Below are 26,856 nucleotides of genomic sequence, written 5' to 3' on the forward strand. Positions count from 1 at the left end.
TTTAAGGCTGCTTTCTACATAATTTTCTAGTCAAGCGAGACAAGTCAAAATGACTGATCAAAAAAAAAAAAGTGAAAAAGGTAAACACAGGTAATCAAACAGTATAAAGGAAAATGGGTCCTAAATGTTCAATGATTTTGATTTTTCCATTAATATGAGTAACTTGGTGTTAAAATAAACTGACATGCTAAGAGCAACAAAATTAAACTATTGAAAAGCATTTTTCGAAAGCATTTATCAGTCAGAAGGTCACACTTGAATAAATACTATCGTCTGTCAACTATGCACAACTTAAAACTCCAGGATAATTGAATTCAGAACTCTATTAAGTTCTTGGCAATTTAAACCAATTTCCGCCATTTTGTAGGATTCCTTTATTTACTAGAAGCATAGGACTCAAGCACCCTTCTCAGTGATGATTTCCTTTTTCTACCTTTTGGGATTGAGGAGATGGATTTCATTTCATGCAAAACAAGCTTATACAAATGAACGATATCCACTAAATAAGGTCATTAACATACAGTTGTTGAGACAATCACTCATAGAAGTGCTCAGATATAAATTAGCAAGCAGATATTAGATCGCACCACATAACTGCGTGAGCTTGCTCACTTTGCCGATCATAAGCCTGAGTAGACCAAGAGGGTTACAAATAAAACTAGTCACTTTATGGACCCCAACTTACTCAGGGTTGATGCATAATTGCTGATATGTGAGTTACATAGCATTACAACATTGACTAACTTCATAAGATGTCAAGCTTAAAATACAATTCATCAGAGATCACCGCAGAAAATATTTATTCCACCTCAAAAAACTTATACAAGATGCTCTCCTACTTGATGTTACTGCAATGATGATAAAGCCTGTGAAACATTTCTCGAGATTCGATCATGAACTGGCTCCTGCAGGAAGAACAAATTTCAGTAACTGCTGTAGTCATCTAATAATGGTTTCCTACGTAGCTTTACCTTTTCCCCAGGCATCTCGAATCTTGAATTTGTTATTGTCTCGAATAAGAAAATATACCTGTTTAATGGAGTTGATATCAGCACTAATAATGGAAAAAGTGAATAAAGACAATCGTAGGCAACTTAGATGTAAGTAGATCACAATCAAGTGAAGTTTCAAGGTGCTGTTAGTTAAAAATGAGTGGAGGCTTTGCCTCGACAATGGTAACATGGGAAGACATGGACACATACCGCCAAGCTAATTCGGAAACAAGTTCTTCTGGAGCGTCAGGCAAGACCTAAGCAGGAAAATTGATTTCTTTGATTAATGCAGTTCGAAAATGAGTTATCTAATTACCAAGGAAGTGAGCGGAAATAAAATGCCTATTTCCTACAGATTACCTCATCCTCGTATGGGTTGCAATGATTTTTGAACCACAGCCTCAAAAATTCCTAGGCAAATATAAGTAGTGGTAAGTGTCAACATATTGCAAGAGACAACATACTCAAAACTGTATAATCTAAGATAACCGGAAACATCAAAGAAAAAAATAATTTTTTCTTTGCTAATCAAGTAGAGATTAATGCTTGAGCATGTATGTAAGGCCTAAGGGATACAGATTAAGTTTCATATAATGTAAGAAACCTTGTCGATGTTTTCAGGCTCAAGACCATTCTGAAAGCGCTCCTGGTAAGAATGAGCAATCCAGTACCTGCTTGAGTCGGGCGTATGCACCTAAAGGGAGGAGGCAGAAGATGAGGTCTGTAGTGAGAAAAAGTAGAATCGCTGTCAAAGAGAAACAAGGCTATCTAATGCTTACCTCATCAATCAGGTAAATCTGACCATCAGGTCCCTTCCCAAATTCATATTTGGTGTCCACCAATATCAGACCATGATCCAGTGCTACGCGCTGCAATATGAAAGTTTTTTTGATAAGTACACACTGCAATACGAAAGTTAGTGAAGACAAGTAGACGCATAGCCGGTTAGATTTGTGCCTACAATTGTCCAAATGTGCTCTACGGCTAAGACAGAATATACATCAAAAACTTTAGCTGTTAGTCTTTTAAAAGATTTGAGACGCAGGACAGGGTATTTTTTTCCTATCATGCAGGCATTAGCCCAACAAACATTTTTAAGTTTTAATAATTTTAAAAAAAAAATAAGAATAATATTTTAAAATAGATTAAGATATAAAACTTACAGAATACGCAATATACGTATGACAATTGATTTAACTATCTAGCATAATAATAACAATGAATGTACATACCTTATGTACATATAATGTATTCTAACTCGCAGAGTACTTAATTATAGAGCAACAACAATTATATAAATTTAAGTTAAGTACTTGAAGAAAATGATCTGGGATCAATTTCATGTGGCAAATGCTCCTCCTATTGAGGCACTAACCCATGATATTTGGAGGCCAACTCGCTGGGTGGATCACAACTTTGTGTTTAAAAGATTGGCCATTATTACTTTGAATAACTTCCACACCAAAGTGTATAACCTTCAAGATTCATCTCTGAATATAGTTGTTGAGATCAGTATGATGACACTTGCTAAAACAAGCACAAGATACAGAAATTTTCTATAGCAATCAACACTTCCAGCAACTACTCATTAAGGGCTTGCTGTTCATGGAAGAGCAAATTGAAAATATGAACACCATGTATTTCCGAGGAAGGATTGAAAACTACTTCACCTCTTGACTATAAGTCAGCAACTCATATGTAGGTAAAAAGATCTGAGAACTGGAACGAAATTTAGAGACAAACAGAAGGAATTTTTCACCTATAAATCGCTATAACTGACAACACGCACTCATTAAAGCCACATATCTTAGTGCAAGTTTGCTATTAGCAGAAGTGTCTACACATATTTGGTCAAGGATAGCATCGTGTCATACTTTATATAACTAATTAAATTCATCATTTGAGGAGCAATGACTTTGGTACCCACACTCATCAACCAATTGCACAGCATTAATTAAAGCAATTTGTTAAAAAACATCATGAAGAGCTTGAAATTTAGAAACAGCGGTGATATTGAAGTGAAAGCAGGACATAATTGGTTCAGTCAGCAGATTTGAGTTAAAGAGACCGGCATTAGCAGCTAATGGAAGAAAGGCATGATAAGAATCAATCAAATTAACAGGATAAGACTGATTACCTGGCCAAACTCAAATAAGCTCATTGCCTTCCTACTCACTTCATCATAATCAGCTTGAGTCATAAGACCACGTTGAACTATCTGCAGTATATATATTGCAGATAAGATTCATTCTCAGCTTAAATCAACATTGATTCAATACTACAACATATGTCTAAAGCGCCAGCCTTTGGCATGCAAATACTCGAAAAGCTAAAAAAATCGGACTCTAATACCAGGAAGTAGACCAACCAGACCATACATTGTGACAAACAGCATCAAAATACCCAGATGCAAAACAGAAAGACGGCAATGTGACCTTCCAAGAGCAGGACCATTAGCACCTTTAGCGAGTTTTCATATTTCACACAACTATATCTTTACCCCACATTGTGGGAATTTAGTGGGTATGTTGTTGTTGTTGTTGTTGTTGTTGTATATCTTACACTATTTTTTATTTTATTTTGGATTGAACTATATCTTACACTATTTCCCATCAACATGTAAGAAATTAGCGTATTCTGTTGCTGTGTCGCAAATAGAAAGAAAAGATAGACTGCTAGGAAAGTAAGAAGAAAAAGAAAAACAAGAAAAAAGATACAGACCTCATCTGGTGTTACAGGAACATCATGATCTGCTGCTTTAGTTGTCGGAGTAAGTATATTTTCCGTAAGCTTTTGATTTTTCATCAAGCCTGTAAAACACATTCATCTTCTTTACTCTAAGAACAAAAATCTAGGGGAAAAAATAAAAAGAGACAAGAGCTAAATAAAAACAGTGGCATTCATGCATTATACAAACCACACCATCTGGAAGGCTGTTGCCACAATAATTCCGAACCCCTTTATTGTAGACTGTCCAGAGTGATGTATCAGTGCTTCCAGTAACATATCCTCTTACTAGAAAAGGAAGATATCGTTAATATCTTAAGTCATGGCTTTATTGATTTATAATAAGTAACAAAATACTCACCAACAAACATAAACTACAATGAGAAGTAGATTCAAGTATGACCGAGTAACTTCATGCAAAAAGCTTTTAGAAGTTTCTTTCTTTTTATTTGATAAGTAAAGTTTTTAAATTATAATAATTGCATAAAGTTTTTAAATTATAATAATTGCATTAAAAGACTCTTGAAAACTTAGAAGCATAAATAACACACTTATTAGGAGGTTTTCAGCTTACACCCATTATGAATTTCAATTGCATAATTACACAGACGCACCATTGGTTAGCTCCCTTCATCCCCAAAAGAGCGGGAGCATTAAGGATGCTTCAAAGTGACATCTAAAAAGACTTTCATTTGCATAATTGCAAGGACTTGCCTTCAAATCCCCCTTCCTCCCAAAAAAGAGAAAGGAAATGCTGAGGATGCTATGATAGCCATAGTAGTGACTAGTGACTCATATTTGTTCCAGAGGAAGATTCAAACATATAGCTAGTCTCTTTCAGCATTTCCCTCACAGTAAGAAGTCGTATGATAGTCCACAATTTATGCGCTTTAAGTTATGTTAAATTTGCCCTTTTATTTTATCTTGTTTTTCTTTTCTCCGTCCTTTTTTTCCCTGGTGGGTTGGGTGGATAGGATCAGTAACCATGTTGAACTTTTTTTCGATTGGTTAACCATGTTAAACTTGTAAAGTTGATAAATGAGAATTTTGACTAAATATATAAGCACCATAGACCAAGACGAGCCCCAGATTAAGAATAACATCCAGCTAACTTCTATTGTTTCTAAACATGCAGGTGGTGGAATATAACCGAAACTGATAATTTGGCTTACTTCAACAATTACCTCACTATATATATATATATATTTATAAGAACCTAACACACACACATATAGCTCATTATATGTCAGTCAAGAACTGATACAATTCTGAAGATAATACCACTGCAAAGTAGAAACTCACCCACAAATTCAACAGGAAAAACCGAACATTTCCTCGCAATAGTTGCATTTCTATCAGGCACCGATACCACTGCATTAGGGGTAATATGTTGAGTTTTATTAAACCACCATAAACTTGTCTCATTAAGAACCTGCATACCCGCAATGCAACTAGGTTAAAGCTTGAAGACAGTGATCATGTTATACTTATTACTAATTGAATACATACTATCAATGTATTCTTTGTATAATTTCGGGAATAATAATAAACTTTACCTGGCCTTTGAAGGGGATGGAAGCAAGAATTCTGTCAAATGCACTTTGCCTATCAGTTGTCACCAATACAAGATAATCCCCTCCATCATATATATCTCTAACCTTCAGAACACATGGAATTTGTCATATATACATTCGACAACAAAAAATCATATTTCAAAACTATGCATATAAATTTTGGATAAAGTTATCAACTTTCCATCAAGAAAAACAAAATCCCTTTATCAAAACTAAGCATTTAAACTTCTGGACAACATTCAAGCATCCCACATATATATCTGTCACACTCACTAGCTAAAAGAGAAAAAAGTAAACCAAAACAACAAATACAGAATTACAAAAAAGCTTATGTATGCACTAAAAAAAATAAGAAAAAAAAGAACACAAGTCTTATTATGTATGTATTACCTTGCCTCTAATTTTGGACTTGAGTGCAGGTACAGTTAAATCAAGATGAGTTTCAGATAAGCAATTAGATATAGAACTTTTGATAGAGCTCATTACTTCTTCCTTGTGGTCATTATTGGTTAAGGCTACAAGGGGTACTGGATTTTGCTGCTGGTTTGACATAGTAGATGAAGTGATTGTTGGGTATTTCTTGAATTTTGTAATCTTTGAGGTTGCTGTTTGTGAGAATGCAAATCTTGGTTGGTTGATAGATTGAGGGTTAGTAGTGTTTAGGGTTTTTGGAGGGTTTAAGGTTGCTAAACGATGAGCCATTGTTTTTCAACCTCTTTTTTTCTTTCTCCTTTATGAGTTTTGTGAAGGTCTAAAAAGAGTTTTAAGCCTTGTGAATATATTTTTCCCTTCTTCTAAAGTTTGTCCGTTAGGGCTTGTTTGGTTGGGAACAAGTTATCTCGACATTAATCATCCCGTGATTAGTTATTCAGACATTGTTATCACACTCTCATTATGGAATAAATAACACTATAATTTCAGGATAACTAATCCCGAATTAATTATCTCGGGACTTTATCTCAACCAAACGTGAGATACGACGGTACATATAATTTACTTCAGGAATATTTTTGCTTATCCATCTAAACAAATGACCCCTTAAAATTTTCTAGTAAAAAGCAAGGTCAAATTGAAAATAGAAATTTATCTCAATTTTTCCAACTTAATCAAACTGCATTCTATAATACCTCGCAGTTTAAGTTTTAGTCCAATAAACCAAACATCATCAATAAAGATATCTAAATAATTTCATTATTATTTAATCTCAATATTATTATTCCGTCATTGTAATTCCGCATAACTAAGTGGATAAAATAAAAAAATTTACTCTTCTTTCTTCTTTAGAAAAAATTATATATCATGAGAGTATTATATAGCACCAAGAATTGTTAATAACGTTGAATTTATTTCTTTCTAGCAAAACTTTTACACTGATTATAAAGCTAATTGTTTGTTAGGTATCACACAATTTTAATTTAAAGAAAATTACACTAGCTCCAGGGTACAAATTTAGTTTCATTTGGAAGACAGATGAAATTAATAATATGTTAAACGAGAATTTTTTTATATAGGTCTTATTGAACAAGATTTTAATCCAGTCATAAGTCTTCAAAGATGAAAAAGGAGTAACGCATAAGCCAGATGTGTAATTGGCAGCAAACTTTTATTTAATTTTAAACTAAACACGTGTTTTAATTTATATATGGCCAAATACATATGTGGCCCTAAACTTGCATGATTTTCCATTTTGGCAGTTGTTCCAATTAGACACTTCAACTTTGGCAAAAGTGTACCAATTAAACACAAAATGCTGACATGTCAATAAAGTGTACCAGACTCTCCTTAAGCGCGTGAACCGCTCCAATTTTTTTTTTTTTTAAGGCAACTCCACTAGGCTTTTGAGGGCCTAGGGCTGATTTTGTTTATTTTCTCCAAACCAACCGCATCCAAGTCTTTACAATGTAGCCAAAAGGCTTAAAAAATGTACTTAGTAATCTAATGACCAATCTAGGATTCATAGGATATCCTAAATTGGCACTACAAAGAATTATTATGAAGTATGATATAAACTAAAAAGCTAAGTAAAAAGTGCATCATGCATGGTCCATAATCAATAAAACCATGCACAAAGATATGCCAGTAGACAGTAACAGTTGCTGCATCACCAGTACTGCTTCCTGTCATCTTCCTTGTGCCTTGTTGTGTATCAAAATGATGTGTCCCTAGTCTGAGTTCCTTGGTGCACATACTAGTCCACCTCTGAATATTTGTTGCTGCTAAATGACCATCCAACTATGTTGTTCTGTTGGTCCTGCTGCAGTTTTCCACTTTTGCTGTCACCTGTATATCCATGATATAGCTGTGTATATCATCCTCTACTGTCCATGTCTGCTTCCTATTAGGAGTTGTGACTAATATACCACTATATCTACTTAAATAACCTGCAAAATAGAACAACCAATTATAACAATCTATCTCCATATCCTCCTCCACATGGATTTGAGTATGAAATCCATCTCCATATCCTCCTCCACATGGATTTAAGTATGAAGACAGTCCTGAAGCTTCTCCTTTGCAGTATCCAAGTCCTTTGTGCAGTTTCCATGTATTGCATAATCCCATCCTATACAAGAGACCAAATAATACAAGAGACCAAATACTTTCCATGTATTGTCACAGTTGCAGCAGATTGAGTAATAATTGCCAATACCACACCCTGCAACTTAGTCAATATACAGATCATATTGGTTCCTGCACCACTGTATAGCCAAATTCCTGCAGTACTCCTTCCTGCTTTTGTTTCCTGTGCCCACTGCATATCATATCCTATAGAGATAGGATCAATGCACCAAAGACACCAGTAGTGATCCAATTCTTTGAGCAAGAACTGGATCCATAAAACCTGAGCCGCACCAAGTAATCTGTAACCATATCATATCCTGTGCAGAGTGGATCAATGGAGCAGTAAATGTTGTGTCTTCTGAATCTTGTACGCATCAAATGATTTCCAGAAGAAGGATCGTTGATACACACACCATATGTAGTTGTTGCGGCCCCGGTGCAACATATGTCCCTCCTCTGCAAACTCCAAGTATGCCTGAAACCTGCAAAATAGAACACAGAGTTAGTGTAAAACTGTGCCATTATGCTCTCCTCCACATGGGCTTGAGTATAATGGACACCATTTATCCACACCGCCACACCAGATTCCACTCTCCTCAATACCTCCTTTGAGTTCTTATTCTTAAATGGGGATATTGTAACTTATCACTATTAAGAATTCTCTTCCCCTTTGAATCCAATTCTGCAAATAATATTATTCCCTTCTTCAAACAAAATTTGTTTTTTTTCTTTTGTTTCTTGTTCATTTTCTCTACCATCACCATATCTCCCGTCGACTTTTCTTCCTCCTAGTTTCTCTGTCTGGTTTTCTTACAGATTTATCTCATTTTTGAGCAATAATCAATTAACTTGAAAGACACAATCCTAAGATTTCGAGGTTGCTAGCATAAATACTAGAATTAGATCTTCAAGTTTGGGTTGATCTCTTCATGGATTCTCTGTTTCCTCTGGCAATGATAAGCATGGTGGTTTTTGCAGACAGCAGAGTGAAAGAGTTCGATTGAGGCTTCAGACGTCAACCAAGCTCAAAACCAAATAGCCATCAACACAATTAGGCTGAGGATTCAAATATTGAGACAAACCCACCACTATATTCAAGAAAATATAAAGAAACTCAGTAAAAAAGAACACATAATTTCACCTTTTCAAAAATCAAAATCAACTCATTACCTCAAAATTAAGCAATATTAGGAGCAAACAGAGACCAAAAATAAAATCTACTTAGAAGGAAATTTTCCTTACAAAGAAAAAAAGCAAACAGAGATGAGCTTAAATCCAACAATAAGTTCTCTGAACTTCTTCAGTTCTTTTTTCATAGTCACTTTCTTAAAGCAAAGAATTTGCTTCACCTTCTTTTTTTTGGCTCCATTAAGTACAGGGAAATAAAGTCCTTTTACCTTAGCAAAATGGTGATATATATCTATGATGGAGAACTAAGTTGTTGAATAAATTTTCACTTCCATTGCCGAACTCTGTGCCACTCTTTTCAGATTTACGTGAACATGAAATGAATAAAGAAATGGTGAGTTTTCCCCTAAAAAGGATTGTTTTTTAATTTTAATCCAGATTGACATTACGTGGAGGTAAAAAAACAGGTGGCAGATTTTTATTTGTTTGCTTTTACAGAAAGGAAGCACTTGTGAGTTGTGACTAGGAGCGTGAGTTTTTTTGTAGATGGTGTATTTTGTGTTTAATTGATACACTTTTGTTGAAGTTGAAGTGTTTAATTGGAACAATTTTCAGTGTCAAAATGGAAAATCAAGATAAGTTTAGAAGGCTACATGTGTATTTGGCCTTTATATACTGTGTATTCATTTTAGATACAATGTATGGAAAAGTCGATGATAAATACATATGTATGTTTTTGTTATTTTTTTCCATCTATAATGCACTATTATAAAGCACCCCTTTAATCAGAATCGTCTCTTAGTTTGTTCACTGTTTTTCACCGTTTACTTGAAAAATAATTGTTTGGGTTCTCTGATTTTTATTTTTTTTAGGAAGTTGTGCAGTTGCTGCAAAGAAACGAGATATGCTAAATCTTTTTTTCACTAATGTGTTTGTATCAATTGAACCATGCCACTTGCCACATGTAATAATTTGCAGAAGGTGGAGACACCAGAGAGATGTCATGTTGCATTACAATTTACAACTAACAAAAAAGCCAAGTTAATTAAGAAATGCTAATTAAATCTCACCGTGTTTGAGATAAGATCAAGGACTCCATCACTGTAATACTTACTGATACAAGAAGCATAATCAGGGGGATTAATCCGACGAAATACTAACAAGTGGTAAAGGCCCGGATTAGTGTAAGCTAACTGTAAGGAATGATGAAGAAGTTAACATTAAGAAGCACTATCATTGGTGTCTGTGACAAATGCTAATGGTACAATTTGTTACCCCAAAAGACTGAAATTGGATCCCAATCAAAGGAATTAGTTCTAGATTCTTGTGTTTAGTTAGTGTAGTCTCGGATAGGCAGGTGAATTAGTTTTGTGAAGTGGCAATTATAATATGTGTACTGAGCTGGCCTTTTAATCTGATAATAGATTTACTCATTTGTGACTGAAAATTTTGTTTCTTTCATTTTCCTTCCTTCTTCATATTTGAATATTTTGCATTCAGAAAAAGGCCAAAAATAACCTAACGTATGAAAAATAGCTCATATATTCTCTCATTCCATCTTTTTGTCTAAAAATACTTCTAATATTTATTTTTGGCTCAAAAATATCCTTATGATTAACAACCTAAACTTGACGTTTTGTTGCAAGTTAAAATAGTCACGTGGCCTATTATAATTACCCACACATATTACCTAATTTAAAAATTAAACTCACTCATTTCTTTCAAGAGAGGAAAGGGACAAAGAGATTTGGTGGAAGAAGGTAACACGGGGGATGGGTTTGGAGAAAAAGATGTGAGCGGAAATGTGTGTAATTTTTCCTTTATTTTGGGATTAGTTTTGACTAAAATCCACGTGGCATTGCTTCATTAGTTGTTTTTGCCACGTCATCACGCATGGGTTTCACGCCTATAATATTTTCTACCAGCCAGCATTGAAGGGTTCAATAAGCACATTTTGAACCTATTTGAAGTGCTCAATAGGTAACAATTTCAGCTGAGGTGCCTAAACGAAAATTTGTGATAACTTTAAAGGATTGTCTATGTATTTGGCCTAAAGTTTAAATAAAAATAGAGGAACAAGTCAATTTGTCCAAGAACTACTTGAAATGGAATACTTTTGTCTTTCTTTTCATTTTTGACCCAAAAATACATTTAAAAAATTTCCCTTCTCATTAACAGTTATTCCAACTCAGATGAAAAATGAATAATTTTATTTTTGAACTATTTGAAATGATATAATTTTGTCCTCTATCAACAGGTCAGTCAATACCATGCCCATTGTTTTGCTGAACGATGAGCCATTGTTTTTCAACCTCTTTTTTGCTTTCTCCTATATGAGTTTTGTGACGGTCTAAAAAGAGTTTTATAGCCTCTTTGGCCAAATTTATTTTTTCCCAAAAATACTTATTTTTTCAATAAGTGCTTATTTGAAAAAAAGTGAGGTGTTTGGCCAAGCTTTTGGAAGAAAATAAGTGCTTTTGGGGAGTAGCAGAAGCAGTTTTTCAGAAGCTAAAAAAAATAGTTTTTGCCCAAAAGCACTTTTTTGAAAAGTATTTTTGAGAAAAATACAAATAGAAACACTTTTTAAAAGTTTGGTCAAACACTAATGACTGCTCAAGAGTGCTTTTTTAATTAATTGGCCAAACACAAACTGTTTTTCGTTAAAAGTGTTTTTTTGAAAAGTACTTTTAAAAAAAATACTTTTTAAAATAAGCTGATTTTAGAAGTTTGGCCAAACAGGCTATTAAACCTTGTGAGCTACAATATACGAAAAAGAAAGGAGACTGGAAAAGAAGAGAAGAAATAAGACGACCATTGAACTATTTATTGGGGTTATTTCGTTGGGATAATTATCTCATTATAATTCGGTATGAAATATACAATATTAGTTTGTTTGTTTTTTAATAATTTTGAAGTTAGTAATTTTGGAATTGTTTATATTGTAATAAGTATGGTATTTATTTTTATACTATATTTTATGTCGGAAATAATGTTAGGATTACTAATCTAGGAATAAAACAGCAAAATGATATATTTTCCCTTCTTCTAAAAATTTGTCCGTTAGGGCTCGTTTGGTTGGGGAACAAGTATTCTCGAATAATCATCCTGTGATTAGTTATGCAGACATTGTTATCGCACCCTCATTATGGGATAAAATTGTTAGTAAAAATCGAGAACAATTAGATCAATAACAAGTAAAATAGGAAAACAAATTATAAAACCACTGTTGTGTCGTGGCAAGTCACTGCCTTGAAAGCGATTTCCGGACCGACCCCGGTACAAATCGTTTAGCCCGGCACACTCCCCAAGGTTCCACAACAACTCCCGAACACCTGCACTGGTGGATGGAAGTATGAAGCTTGCACAAAATATTGCCTTTTCTGTGTATCTCACCAAAGGCAGACCTCAAAATATATAGGTATAGAAAATGACCGTTCAGATAAAAGAAAATAAATCAGCCAACGGTTATGACCATAATGTGCAAATCTGAATAATCAATTCCCTAGGATGAATCTGGACACATTAAGGTAAGGATTTTGCCTACTGAGCCCAATTCTCATGTGTGCGAGACCCATCTCTTGTTCTAGCGCATTTACTAACCCAACAATCCACAATTCAATATAAGGAGGAAAGAAAGAACTTCCTCCACTTATGTGGAACATTTGCACTTTATAGAGGAGAAAAGATGAGTAAGGAAAAAAAGAACTATAGAGAAACTTTGGCTTTGCATTATCAACAAAGAATTGATTAGAATAACAATACATAACTCTCACAAAAATAACACTATAATTCCGGGATAACTAATCCCTAATTAATTATTTTGGGATTTTATCTCAACCAAACGTAGGATACGACGATACTAATATTTTATTTCAGGACTATTTTTGCTTATTCATCGTACCAAACAAACCCCTTAAATTTTTCTCGTAAAAAGCAAGGCCAAATTGAAAATAGAAATTATCTCAACTTTTCCAACTTAATCAAACTGTATTCTATAATACCTCATAGTTCAAGTTTTAGTCTAATAAACCAAACATCATCAATAAATTGAAAAATAGAAATTATCTCAACTTTTCCAACTTAATCAAACTGTATTCTATAATACCTCATAGTTCAAGTTTTAGTCTAATAAACCAAACATCATCAATAAAGGTATCTAAATAATCTCATTATTATTTAATCTCAATAGTATTATTCCGTCATTGTAATTCCGGATAACTAATTGTTGGGATATATACTATTAACCATGTGTTTGGATATAGTATTTATTATAGAACAATTATTTATTCATTGTTTAATAAAGAGCTAAATAGATCATGTACTAGTATGTGTGTCCTTTACTTATATAGTAGATGATTTAGTGTATAGAGTTTAGCTTATACAGGGAAGATTAAATCATCGGTTCTTATAAGTATAAAATTTATGTTCACAATCTAAGATGAAAATTGGACAAAGCCATCGGTATGATTGTAGCACAAGATTAATATAATGTATCTTCATTATGGGAACGGTAGTTCCGTCTTCTTGTGCTAGTGCATTTTGTATGTATTGAACGGACCAAGTAGAGATAAATGTTTGTGTACTGAATATATAAAACAAACTCTCTAGTTCATTAAATGTACTTATACTCTTAATGTTGATATAATTATTATGATCAATGTGATTTGTTCATTATTTTGATTTATTAAAAGGTACAACTCAATTGCGGGTTTATGTATTCCTGGTAAATTGGATAATGGTAAATTACATTTGTGAAATAATAATCAGTTGATAAAATCCATGTCTCAACTTTGAGACTGATGATACCCCTTTATGGATGCTCATAAGTCTCATGTGAAAACCCTACAGGTGGATTTTGTATCTGTCACATGATGTAAGTTAAGCAGAAATACAAAGGATTCAATTAGTCAATGAATTAAATTGTCAGTAATTTAATTGATTGGTATCTATAATCTTAACATAGGGAGTTAAATAAGTTTTAATATATGATTTCGAAATTGAACTGAGGAGTGCAGTTACGATTTTTTAGTGCAATAATTCGTAATTTATTATGGTAGGATTAATTCAGAATTTTTGAATTAATTCCATAATAGGAAGCCTCGTTAATTAAATTATGTGATCCCTACTGTGCCCGAACAATAAAGAATTAAATGGAATATTATTTCTTTGTGGAAAATAAAGACCCAACGGGTTTTGGAAAAGGGTGAAAATCCTAAACCTGTAGTTGTAAAATAGGGGTCTTATTCCATAAGGAGGAAAAGGGGTCTTATAAGTTTCTACAATTTTTCCATAGAAATTTGCCCACACGAATTTCATAAATTCTGGTACTATTCAGGTTACACAGCAGAAGACTGTGGAACTGAAGGATGACGATCTCGTGGATGGTGTGTGTTCGTGGTTGAAGATTTGATTCTTGGTCACGGTCACGCTTCAAGAGATAAGTATCAATTTTATATTTGATTAATATCTTGATTATGCGTTGTCTATATTACGTGCAAGTTCGATCCTGGCTATTTGCTTCGGCTGCGTATGCCTATATTCCATCACTAAGTGGATAAAATAATTTTTTTTCTACTCTATTTCCTTCTTTAGAAAAAAATATATATCATGAGAGTATCCTATAGCACCAAGAATTCTTAATAACGTTGAATTTATTTCTTTCTAGCAAAACTTTTACACTGATTATAAAGTTTATTGTTTGTTAGGTATCACACAATTTAATTTACATATATTAAAAACATGAATACTTTTCGCTAAATATTGAACGACGAAAATATCCCCTAAATGTTGATCGACTTTTATGCCCTTTAAAATTAAATCATTCATTCAAAGGACTAACTTGATATTGGATAAAATTGGTATTTTATGATTTTCAAATCAACTCATATTCTATTTTTTTAGATTCTTTTTCATGGAAGGACTCTAAAATTGACTAGGATAGGATTCTCTATGCAAACATAAATATGATACTCATCAGAGTCAAAGTTTATTCCAACCAATATCATACTTTTTCGTGCATGGCACGTGCATCTTCAAAGCAAATTGTATTCCAAGAAAGAAGTAATGAACCACAATCATGGGTTGTTTCAATGGAATGTAAGTCAAGTTTTACTGCATTATTGTCACAACCCAACAATTGATGACACGTGTCCATATTTACTACCGAAATAATTGTTAGGGTAGCCAGCGCACCTATGGGATAAGTTATGTTGACGATACTCGTTTGATGATGTAGCTACGAAAATATTTACTTTCTACTTTGCACAAGAAGAGGAAGTTTGCTTTCTGTCTATTATTTTTGGAGGTGCTTACAGATCCAAAACAATAGTTACTGACCCAAGGATAACTGACATAATGGGGCTTAGTTTTCTCCGGCGTCATTAATTTCACAAATTAGTCCTGCATTATTTGGACTAAAAAAATTCTACTGCTTTGTGCCTTTGGCACAGTTAGATGTCTCAAGCACACTTATCTTTGGTGACAATGCTTGGGGAACTGGGGCACTATTCACCCCACTGCTTGTTAAGCTTAAAAAAGTTTCTTACTTCTTAACCCTCTTTAAAATATCAGTTAGTGATTAAAAAAACTGAACTTAGTTGTTCATTCCTCAACTATTTTCCAAGAGGGAAATATTACCATCGACTCAAGAACTAACGTGACCAATCTTCCTACACCATTCTACAACAAACTCAAAACAATGTTTATACAAGCTATAGATGTGGAACCGTTGGTTGATAACTCAAATAACGTGCAAGATCTCTGTTACAAGGATTTGAACTCCACTGATGTTTCTCTTGTAACAATGCATTTTATTGTAGCAGATCTTCATTTATCGATTGATAATCTAATGTTTCCAAGGCCGGGTCAAGCTGGACTTCGGTGCCTATCGTTTTGACCTACAGAAGATCAACCTTTCTTCAGGAATGTGGCCCAAACTAACTTCCTAGTCGGTTATGATTTGGAAAAAATGATCGTATATTTTAAGGCCATCTGCACCAAGTTGGCCTGATTTAGTTCCCAAAATTTAGCTACTTTCTGTCCATATTATGAAACTGTGTTGTACGTGGACTTCAGTCCAAATCTATTTGTGGAACGGACAAAATATCTACTTTTTTATAATCTCTTTAATTGTATTTGCTCATTCAATTTTTAAGTGTTTATGGTCATCATTTAATAACAAAATAAATTAACAAAATAAATAACATAATTAATTTTATCTGAAGCACATTTAAGTTCAATGATTTTGGAACTTAGTATATTATGTATATTTTCCTAAAGGCGTAAGCTAGCTGTAGCCCCATAACCAATTGTAATCTTTCTTAGAGCAATTTCGCCAGAGATATTTATGACATTAAAGAGTTTGCTAAAAAGACACTAATCACTAAGAAGTTCAGTGTCACTAGAATTTGAAGGAAGACCAGTATCAAAATTTTGCATGCACGACACATGCATCTTCAAAGAAAATTTTGTTTCAAGAAAGAAGTAATTAACCACAATCATGGGGTGTTTCAATGGAATGTAAGTCAAGTTACAACGTTATTGTCACAACCCAACAATTGATGACAACTGTCCATATTGACTTCCGAAATAATTGTCAGGGTAGCCAGTGTACCTATGGTACGAGTTATGTGACGTTACGTACTCGTCTGATGATGTAGCTATGGAAATGTTTACTTTCTGTAGCCCCATAATCAATTTGAATCTTTCTTATAGCAATTTCACCAGAGATATTTATGACATTGAAGAGTTCGCTAAAAAAGCACTAATCACTGAGAAGTTCAGTTGTCTCTAAAATTTTATTCCAACCAGTATCATATTTTTGGGTGCATGACACGTGCATCTTGAAAGCAAATTGTGTTTCAAGAAAGAGGTAATAAACCACAATCATGGATTGTTTCTATGGAATATCAGTTGGTGATAAAAAAAAATGGACTTAGTTGTTAATTACTCAACTATTTTCCAAGAGGGAAATATTGCTATTGACTCAGGAACTACTGTGACCAATCTTCACACGCCATTCTACAACAAACTCAAAACAACGTTTATACAAGCCATCGATGTGGAATCGTTGGTTGCCAACTCTACTAACGTGCAAGATCTTTGTTACAAGGATTTGAACTCCATTGATGTTCCTCTTGTAACAATGCATTTTATTACAGCAGATCTTCATTTATCGATGGATAATCTAATGTTTACAAGGCCGGGTCAAGCTGGACTTTGGTGCCTAGCATTTCGACCTTCAGAAGATTAACCTTTCTTCAGGAATGTGGCCCAAACTAACTTCCTAATCGGTTACGATTTGGAAAAAATGATCATATCTTTCAAGGGCATCGATTGCACCAAGTTGGCCTGATTTAGCTCCCAAAATTTAGCTACTTTCTGTCCATATTATGAAACTGCATTGTATGTGGACTCCAGTCCAGATCTATTTATGGAACAGAAAAAGTACCTACTCGTTTATAATCTCTTTAATTCTATTTGCTCATTCCATTTTTAAGTGTTTATGGTCATCATTTAATAACAAACAAAATTAACAAAATAAATAACATAATTAATTTTATTTGGAGCACATTTAAGTTCAATGATTTCAGAACTTAGTATAATATGTGTATTTTCCTAAAGGCGCCGGCTAGTTGTAGCCCCATAACCAATTTGAATCTTTCTTATAGCAATTTCGCTAGAGATATTTATGACATTAAAGAGTTTGCTAAAAAATCACTGATCATTGAGAAGTTCAGTGTCACTAGAATTTGAAGGAAGACCATTATCACATTTTTGCGTGCACGACACGTGCATCTTCAAAACAATTTTTTTTTCAAGAAAGAAGTAATAAACTACAATCATGCAGTGTTTCAATGGAATGTAAGTCAAGTTTACGACGTTATTGTCACAACCCAACAATTGATGACACTTGTCCATTTTGACTTCCAATAATTGCCAGGGTAGCAGTGTACCTAGGGTTTGAGTTATGTTGACGATACATACTCGTTTGATGATATAGCTACAGAAAAGTTTCCTTTTTTTAGCCCCATAACCAATTTGGATCTTTCTTGTAGCAATTTCACCAGAGATATTTATGACATTGAAGAGTTCGTTAAAAAGGCACTGATCACTGAGAAGTTCAGTGTCACTAGAATTTTATTCCAACTAGTATTATATTTTTGCGTGCATGACACGTGTATTTTCAAAGCAAATTGTGTTTCAAGACAGAAGTAATAAACCACAATCAAGGGTTGTTTCAATGGAATGTAAGTCAAGTTTATGACGTTATTGTCACAACACAATAATTGATGACACGTGTCCATAGTTACTTTCGAAATAATTGTCAGGCTAGCCAGTGCACCTATGCTATGAGTTATGTTGGCAAAATAATAATAATTTTGCAAGACAGAATTTCATAACAAATTCTGGTTATTCGGGCAAAAGTTATGCATCTGTAGTATCCCAGCAGAGTAAAACAAAATCCGTAAGGCAAGGTTTCATAGCAAACTATGCCTATTCGGGGTAAAGTTATACCTTAAGACATAATTATGTAGAAATTAAGTTATCGTACAGAACTATGCTAGTATCTACATAGAAGTTATGCCTCAAGGCATAGTTTATATACAAAAGTTATGCCTCAAGGCATAACTTAAAACTATAGACTTTTGCCTTAAGGCATAACTAAGTTCTACCTTAAGCCATAACTAAATTCTGCCTTATAAGTCAGAGCTTTCGCGAAATCTTGCCTTATAATTTTTTTTTTACTGAGCTGGGGTTCGAATCCAGAACTTGGGGATATTTTTGAGCACTTTTTTAGATGAAGGACAAAAGTTAAAGACCAACAATTTGAGGGGCAAAATTTAAAGACTACCCTTTGAAGGGTCCTCCCTACGTGAACCAACATCTCATTTTTTCTTGTTTTGCATTTTGAAAAAAATAATAATATAAAAGAGGACGTATTTTCCTTTTACAATATTAGATTAAATTCTTTATAATTGAAAAAGAATTCCTGTTAAATTTTTCTTTGTACATTTGGGGTTAGAGTTATATTGTGACGCATCAGACTACACTATTTAAATTCATTTTGACATGTTAATTTGATGAATTATTTCAAAATTTATCTGTTGGATCAAATTGACAAACGAATTGTAATTCATTGAAATTTAAAAAAAAAAACTTTTAATTCATTTCTTAATTTGCAAGTTTCCTATGTTAGGTTCTAGACGGTTATTCTCCTTTCCATTCTTCTTTTTCAGATTTTGGTCTATGAATAATTGTTTTTCCTTCTCTTTTTAGCCTTTTTAATTTCTTCATTACCTTCCTTTTCCCTTTGCTCTCTCGGCTATCCCTTTAACAAGTAACATAAAATATAAGTAGAAGTAAATAATAACCTTCATTAGTATGTGATTTAAGGTGTGATTGACATGTCTTTTATTTTTTCAGCTGATCTAAGCTTAGAATGTGAATCATTAGGGCTTCAAGTTCAAAAGTTTTGTTTTTTTAAATTTCAATGACTAATGATTTTATAATGACCAGATTAGGTGGCTTAATACACTTAATTATGTTGATGATAGCGAATCTAAATTAAAACTCATTTTCAACATACCCATATTATCGTGCTTTTGAGTTTTGACCCTTTCTTTTCTTTTCATAGGCATGAATTATGATAATAGAACGGATAATTATGACAAACAAGACGATTTAAATATTCTAAAAAACTAAAATCAAGTGAAATAATTTAAACTAATTGTACACTATGCCCAAAAAAAAGTTTTCCAAAAACTTGTTGAGTTACTAATTAGATAGTTCTAAACTTAGTATCTTCCTCCAATAAAGGAAGCATATCCACAACAAATTCTAGTACAATACTTTTTAATATGATTCTTGATTCCATAAACCTTGTTGCAAAATAATTTTAAAAGAAAAAAATATACAGAAAAAAGTGTAGAAGCTTTTATTCTCAAAAAAATAATACAATTAAGTTAGGAGTACTATTTATAAGAGAAGAAAACTTTGTTCTTAAGAAAAGGGGCTAAAGTTTAGAAAAAGAATTCAAGCTATGATATAATTACTTTCTTCATAAGAAACTTCCCTTTATTATATCCTAACTAAACAACATCTACAAATATATTATTATCGTAACAAATCATACATTCCAATATTTTATTATCAAATATTAAAAATGACGTTATAAACTCGCTTTTGTAACAAAAATAATACTTTTCTCAAAACGTTAACTCTTATCTATGTTTTGATCCATTGTTAATAAAAACAATAAAACTTCAACATAATAAAATGAAAACATTTAATTATGACAGTAATATTATCAATATCTAATTAGTCCTCATTCTGTGATCATCCTTTAGTTAATAGATAAGACATACTCTATAGTCTCTATACGCTTAATAAAGACGCTAAATCGGTCAAAATCAAAATTATTAGATGTATTAAATTAAATATCGGTTACTACTCTTTATTAATTTAAAATTGGAGCCCGTTTGGATTGACTTATAAGTTGCTTATAAGCTGTTTTTAGTTTTTTTAAGTGTTTGACTGGCCAGCTTAAAATCATTTTGTGTTTAAAATAAGCTCAAAAAAATAATTGAGCCCGTTTGACTTAGCTTATCGCTCTTAATTACTACTCCATCTTTTTATCAAAAAAATTACTCGTATTAAAAATCATGCTGTTTATTAAGCTCTTATAAATAGGCCTCAAAATTATTTTCTTCTCTCTCCTCGTGTCGTTTTGCAAAGACTCTCAAGAACCTCTTTCACCCCTTTAACCAAAGCAAACCTAATTAATCAAATTGATCCCAAAATGCAGATTTCTTTGATTTCTGCTTAACTTAAAAAAAAATTCTAGAAGTTTCTCACCCTTTATCATACCCATTGATCCCTTAATTTTTCTGTGGTGCAAGGTTTGTTTCCTTAATTCTGTGTTTTATTTTTTTGGGTTGAAAGATTATCTGAGTTAACTGTATAGGGTATAGGTGAATTGGGTTTAGATTATTTTTGATTAATTTGGCTTATACTGTGATTAATTGATGAGGAATAAGAGAAAAGGATGTGAGATTTTGTGCCCTAAACAGAGAGAAAAATGGAATTCGACCCATGATTTGGGATCTTCGATATCTAATTTAAAAACCCATTTTTCATTAGAGGAATGTTGCACAAGGTTGAAAAAAAGATGTAAAGAAGATGCTGAAAATGGGTTGTTGTGTTGTGAGGTTATTGTTGGTTCTTGTACTAGTAGAAAAAATAGGCTTGCTGCAACTGCCCCGCCGAGTGGTAGTTCTTCAATTAGTTTGTGTGGTAGAGGTTTGAAGAGAAAGATAGGATGTATAGATGCAGCTACTCAAATGGGTAGGAAGAATAAGATTGAAGATGATTATGTAATGGGGGAAGCTTTAGGGAAAGGTAAATTTGGGTCAGTTTTTATGTGTAGGAGTAAGGTTACCGGGGTTGAATTCGCGTGTAAGACGTTGCCTAAAGGGGAAGAGACAGTGCATAAGGAAGTAGAGATAATGCAGCATTTGTCGGGGCATCCTGGTGTGGTGACATTGCATTCGGTGTATGAGGATGCGGAAAGTTTTCATTTGGTTATGGAGTTGTGCCCTGGTGGGAGGTTGATTGACGAAATGACAAAGGAAGGGAGGTATTCGGAGCATAAGGCTGCTAATATATTTAAGGATTTGATGTTGGTGATCCAATATTGTCATGATATGGGAGTTGTACATAGGGATATTAAGCCCGAGAATATCCTTTTAACTGCTTCCGGGAAGATAAAGCTTGCTGATTTCGGCTTGGCCATGAGGATTGCTAAAGGTAAGCACTTGCACTGGAACCCATTTATATGTGTTACACTTGCTTCTTTTTGTGTTACTTATTGCACTGTCATGTTTACCAGGTGTTGGAAGTTTGCTTCATTTTTATGGGAACTTTTGCTCGTCTAGTCTTAGTGGCAGCGCTTCTGCCTAGCATTTGGTTTCATATCTCTTCCAACTGCTATTTGTTTCTAATAGTGTATGTTCTAGTTTTTTTCTCAATTATGAGTTCTGTAGTTGGTATAGTCTTGTACTTGTTTGTTGTTCTGATGCTGAATCTTGGGATATTTCTTGTGATAATTTCTTCTTCACAAAATGTTTTCTCTATATAAGTTGGGAACTCTAATTGTTAGAAACTTAATCTGAGATGACTTATTTCGAGACGACCTATAGCTATAAGTGAGTCTTGCCTTAACAATTCGATTAATTGGTGCACATGCTTGGATGATTTCACCTCCTACCCCCTTATAATTTTCTGCAGTTGCGGATTTGAAATTTGGACATGTTCTCTTGATAGCAGTTTCAGTCCAAAAGGTCAAGAATGAACTTTAGCAGATAAGCTTTCTGCGCATGCCTCTTTTCATGATCTGAAAGCTACACTGCGTTCCATTTTTTCACCCTTGTCTCGTTATAGCAATGGAATTATCGGTGCTGGCCACCTCATTTTCAGGTGAAAGAGAAAAGATGAATGGTGGAAAGAGAGAATATCACTGATCTCATAGTGGATTCATATGTTTTTCATGCTCTTTTTCTTCTTTCGGTTTTGTTTTTTTCGATTTAATTGGAAGTCAGGCAAAGTTGAGGGAATTGTTAAATCTTGAAAAACAACTTAGCTTTGCAGATGTATTTCTGGTTGGTTTTTGCTGAGTGATAATAAGTTGAGGGGAAATTATTACTGAACACCTTAAGACGGCTGGTTCTACAATTCCAGTCCCATCTTCCCGTAGCTCCTCATGTGTTTTAATGTAAAACTCAATGGATGGTTGGTAAGTTATACTTTCAGATGTATAGCTCTACAGTCTACACATTGTGATCAACAGAACCTTCTTTGTGGTTTTCCAAAATAATACTTATAGATCCATCCATCCTAAAAAAAGTACTTCTAGATTACAATTCATTTGTTCATTTGAGTGTGATATTTGTATTTACCCCACTTTCATGACCATGCAAACCTCTAATGTTTTGTGAGGTCAAAGGCTGCAAGGGTTCCTTCCTATGCTATATGTTGTTTGTGTTTGGTACAATTCACAAAGTCCTTGGTACTTGTACCAGGTTTGACTACTATTGGAGTGGGTAGACGTGCTTCATCAAGGCATGAGGAGAATCTTGGAACTTATTTTTCTTAAAATATAATAAAACATTAATACCATTTAATATACAGAAAATATAAGGAGTAATTGGGAAAAGGGAAAAAACTTGGATAGGCTAACAAAGTCAAACAGTGATATTCTCCTGAAGCTTCAACCAGGATACAAAGTCCAAGTAAACCAGAAAAAGGATGGAATTTAATTTCAGAGCAGCAAAAACAAGCTATGTAGGAAGACTACCAAGGTGGAATCATGGAATCGGGAATAGAGAGGAAGGGAGGGAAGCAAAGCTAAACAAGTTGGGGCTTCACACAATTTCTTTCTTTTACTTATTTGTAGTGAACCCACGCAAATTATATGGGTAATTATGTTGACTAAATTAACCCACATCAGTAAATAATTTGAAGTTGAAATTATAACAGTTAACTTCCTAAAGAGTTCTCCCTTGGGAAAAAGAAGAACGGTAAATGTGAATATTCTATGGAGAAATGCATACACTTCTCAGCTTTTTTGCCTGCCCCTTGTTGTTGATGGTGATTTGCTAGCACCTACCTTCAAGGAACACCTCAAGTAAACTTTCTAAAGCTATGATCGTGAATGATCATTTACTAATCATCATTTAAGTTGAATTACCTCTCCATGCTTGAAGTTTTTGAGCAATTCAAATATTTACTTGCGGATTGACTGCTGAATCTCTTAGTGGATTCCCAGAAGCTTTGTGTTATTTTTATTTTTTGTGTAAACCTGGAACAACCAATGACATCTGAAATAATGTCAAAATGTGGCATTTTCTCTTGCGTTAGTCAAAAAGTGTTTAGGTTTCTTTTCCTTCTATTTTATTCGTTGCTCTTTTTCTGAAGGATGAGGAATATTCTGTTACTTTGCAAAGTATAGGGCAAGATATTTTCATCTTAACTCTCCTTTCCACCTTGTTTATGGATGTAGTTTCTATGATGCAGGTCAGAGCTTAAGTGGTTTGGCTGGAAGTCCTGCGTATGTGGCCCCTGAAGTTCTTATAGGGGAGTATGGTCAAAAGGCAGATATTTGGAGTGCTGGTGTTCTTTTACATGCTCTACTAGTTGGTGTTCTTCCGTTTCAAGGGGACTCTTTGGAAGCTCTTTTTGAGGCAATTAAAAGCATGGAACTTGATTTTCACTCTGAAAAATGGCAATCTGTGTCTAAACCTGCACGAAATCTTCTTGAGCGGATTCTCACAAGGGATGTTGCTGCAAGGATAACTACAGAAGAAGTATTAAGTAAGCATTTTACCTTGTAGCTGACTGATCTCTTTGCTAATTGCTTCGATAAGTAGGTAACTGGATTGACAATATGCGACTCCTATTTAGTTTTGATCAAACATGATTTCGCTATCTGAATAATGAAAGCCATTGACCTATAAGCAATTTTCTGTTGACTTTGCACTGGCTGACACACACAGATGTACCACCTATACGTTTTCTATATTGGTCTTTTCCTTAGTTAAATTTTTTCTTGATCTGGTTTATCAAACAATTATGGATGTTTGGTTATTTTATTTTCCAATTAATGATTAAGATGCATTTCAGGTCATCCGTGGATACTATTTTACACAGAGCGCACTTTGAAAACAGTGTCCGTCAGGTTGAAGCCGAAGCATCTCTCTGGAACACCGAGCCAAGTACCAGGCATGACCTCTAGACTAGAATCAGATGGAAAGAAAAAGAGATGTAGTGAATCTCTCACTGGGGAATTCGAAGATTTGCGGTGTGGAAGTTTGAATAGAGAATCTGAAGAATCCGATGACTCTGGTTTAGTTGATGTGCTTGCAGCAGCGATATTGCATTGCAGGATATCTGAACCAAAAAGAAGCAGATTGTGTGTTAACAATAGTCCAATAAGGGAACAGTGTTCGTCTAACGTGAATTCTAACCTTTGCAAGGCTTTCTGATTCCACCCGTAATCCATGGACAGGTGTCTTGACATTATGATGCTGATGCTCCGTTTTCTTAGAGGAGACTGATTAATTATAAGTTACAAGGGTGCAATTTTCAACTGTACAAAGAAGCTTGGATGCAGATTAACTCGAAGGTCTGTCAAAGATTTAGATGAAAGTTGAGGCATTTATTTACCTGACAGTCAGAAGAAAAGCACTGATTGCTGTACAGACATGTAAATAGTTGATGGCAGCATAGAATAACTATTGTGATTACTATACAATGAGAAACTAACTGGTTTGACATCTCATATTATTTGATTCCCTTGCACTTCATGACATACTAATCAATTTGAAATGTTTTGACCTGTGGATACTCTGAGTCAGTGGTACTTGTTACTTGTACACATGAAGCATTTTGCTGTAGTTTGCAATTAGCTTCCTTGTTGCATTGTATTCTGTTGATGATGTCAAAATTTTGTTCATATGGTTAATCAAAGCAATTATTATATCCAGAAAATGTATATGCCAAGTTGCATCAGGTGAATCCCGTCGGTTAGTTCTTGGAAGTAGTTTCTATAGTTGTTGGCTATAACACTATGTCAATATCCACATTATAATTATACTGATCCTTGTGCCGCATTCGTTGTTTCACCTCTGCGGTCACTTTGGCCTTCTCTGACATGTTATTTTTTGGTGTAATACCAGAACAACACAAAAAAACATGGATTAAGCAATTCGTCTTTGGAATAGTAAGCCAACATCAGAATATGGCTAACAAAATATGCAAAAACAGTTGCATCTCTTTTTTTTTTTTTTTTTTTTTTTAATGCGCTGCTGGGGAACAATTACACCTCAGTTTTGAATTTGTTAGAATTAGCTATACGAATCATTTGAAAATGCTTTTCTTCAGCTTAGAGTCTATCGGGGAAAGCCTCAGTAAGGTTTGCGTACATCCCAGCCTCCCCAGACTCCACTTATGAGGTTATATTAGTTATGTTGTTGTTGTAGCTATACAAATCATTTGAAAATGCTTTTCTTGAGCTTAGGGTCTATCGGGGAAAGCCTCCGGGTAGGGTTTGCGTACAACCCATCCTCCCCCAAAAGCCATTTCTGGGATTGATTATATTGGTTATGTTGTTATTGTTGTTGTTGTCGTAGCTAAACGAGCCGAGAGTTTATCGGAAAAAGCCTCGTGATAAGGTCTGTGTACGTCTCAACTCCCCAGACCCCACCTGTAGTATCAGGTTGGGTATATTGTTGTTGTAGCAGCTATACAAATCATTACTTAAATAAAATTTCATTAATTTTTCACAGCTATTCCAATATGACCAAATCATAATGTCAACTAATCGATACAATCTATACGAATCTTTTACTTTCATTTTATTACAAAAAATCTTCACATAAGAGCACAAAAATCTAATTGCTCCTGCATGACTACCAAAGCCTATAATCTGGTGGTAGGGCTGTTCACGGTTTTGATTAAAATCAAAACCAAATCGAAAATTTAACCAAACCGAATAAAAAAACCGACATTTGGTTTGGCTTGGTTTGATTTGATTTTAAATTTTAAAATCGATAATATTTGGTTTGGTTATGGTTCTATTAAAAAATAACCGAATAAATAACCAAACCAAACCGATAAATTATATACATAAATTTTATAATTATTTATATGTTTACTATTAGTTTTTCATAAATAATTATAAATATTTTATACCTTTTAATCATTAATTTGATTTTTCGTCTACTTATTTCACATGATTTTTTAAGGCCCATGTTTTTAAGAATATGTACAAGCCCATGTCTTTAAGTCTTTTAACTCTTTAAGTGTTAAGTGTAAAC

General features: G+C 33.8%; 2 protein-coding genes and 1 long non-coding RNA gene across 3 annotated transcripts; 1 reads left to right on the top strand and 2 right to left on the bottom strand.

Annotated features, from left to right (window-relative positions):
- Positions 1-539: 539 nt before the first annotated feature.
- LOC132645123 (phosphoribosylaminoimidazole-succinocarboxamide synthase, chloroplastic) lies at positions 540-6,063 on the bottom strand. Its single transcript, XM_060361906.1, has 12 exons — positions 5,684-6,063; positions 5,276-5,377; positions 5,022-5,151; positions 3,915-4,007; positions 3,714-3,802; positions 3,130-3,210; positions 1,772-1,861; positions 1,597-1,686; positions 1,353-1,403; positions 1,203-1,249; positions 972-1,029; positions 540-905 (listed from the first exon to the last, which is right to left on the bottom strand). Exons 1-12 carry the CDS (start codon positions 5,993-5,995, stop codon positions 846-848), a joined length of 1,203 nt encoding a protein of 400 aa, XP_060217889.1. The 5' UTR covers positions 5,996-6,063; the 3' UTR covers positions 540-845.
- Positions 6,064-7,181: 1,118 nt separating this feature from the next.
- LOC132645128 (uncharacterized) lies at positions 7,182-9,612 on the bottom strand. The gene is made up of 2 exons (XR_009584004.1): positions 9,098-9,612; positions 7,182-8,943 (listed from the first exon to the last, which is right to left on the bottom strand). It is a non-coding gene; the product is annotated as an uncharacterized LOC132645128 (long non-coding RNA).
- An 11,080-nt stretch (positions 9,613-20,692) lies between these two features.
- On the top strand, positions 20,693-25,382 carry LOC132645122 (serine/threonine-protein kinase PEPKR2). The gene is made up of 3 exons (XM_060361905.1): positions 20,693-21,790; positions 24,056-24,352; positions 24,662-25,382. The coding sequence occupies exons 1-3, from the start codon at positions 21,010-21,012 to the stop codon at positions 25,021-25,023; spliced, it is 1,440 nt and encodes a 479-aa protein (XP_060217888.1). The 5' UTR covers positions 20,693-21,009; the 3' UTR covers positions 25,024-25,382.
- The last annotated feature ends 1,474 nt before the right edge of the window (positions 25,383-26,856 follow it).

This window comes from Lycium barbarum, chromosome 6 (genome assembly GCF_019175385.1).
Source record: "Lycium barbarum isolate Lr01 chromosome 6, ASM1917538v2, whole genome shotgun sequence".
In the NCBI taxonomy this organism is placed as follows: Eukaryota; Viridiplantae; Streptophyta; class Magnoliopsida; order Solanales; family Solanaceae; genus Lycium; species Lycium barbarum.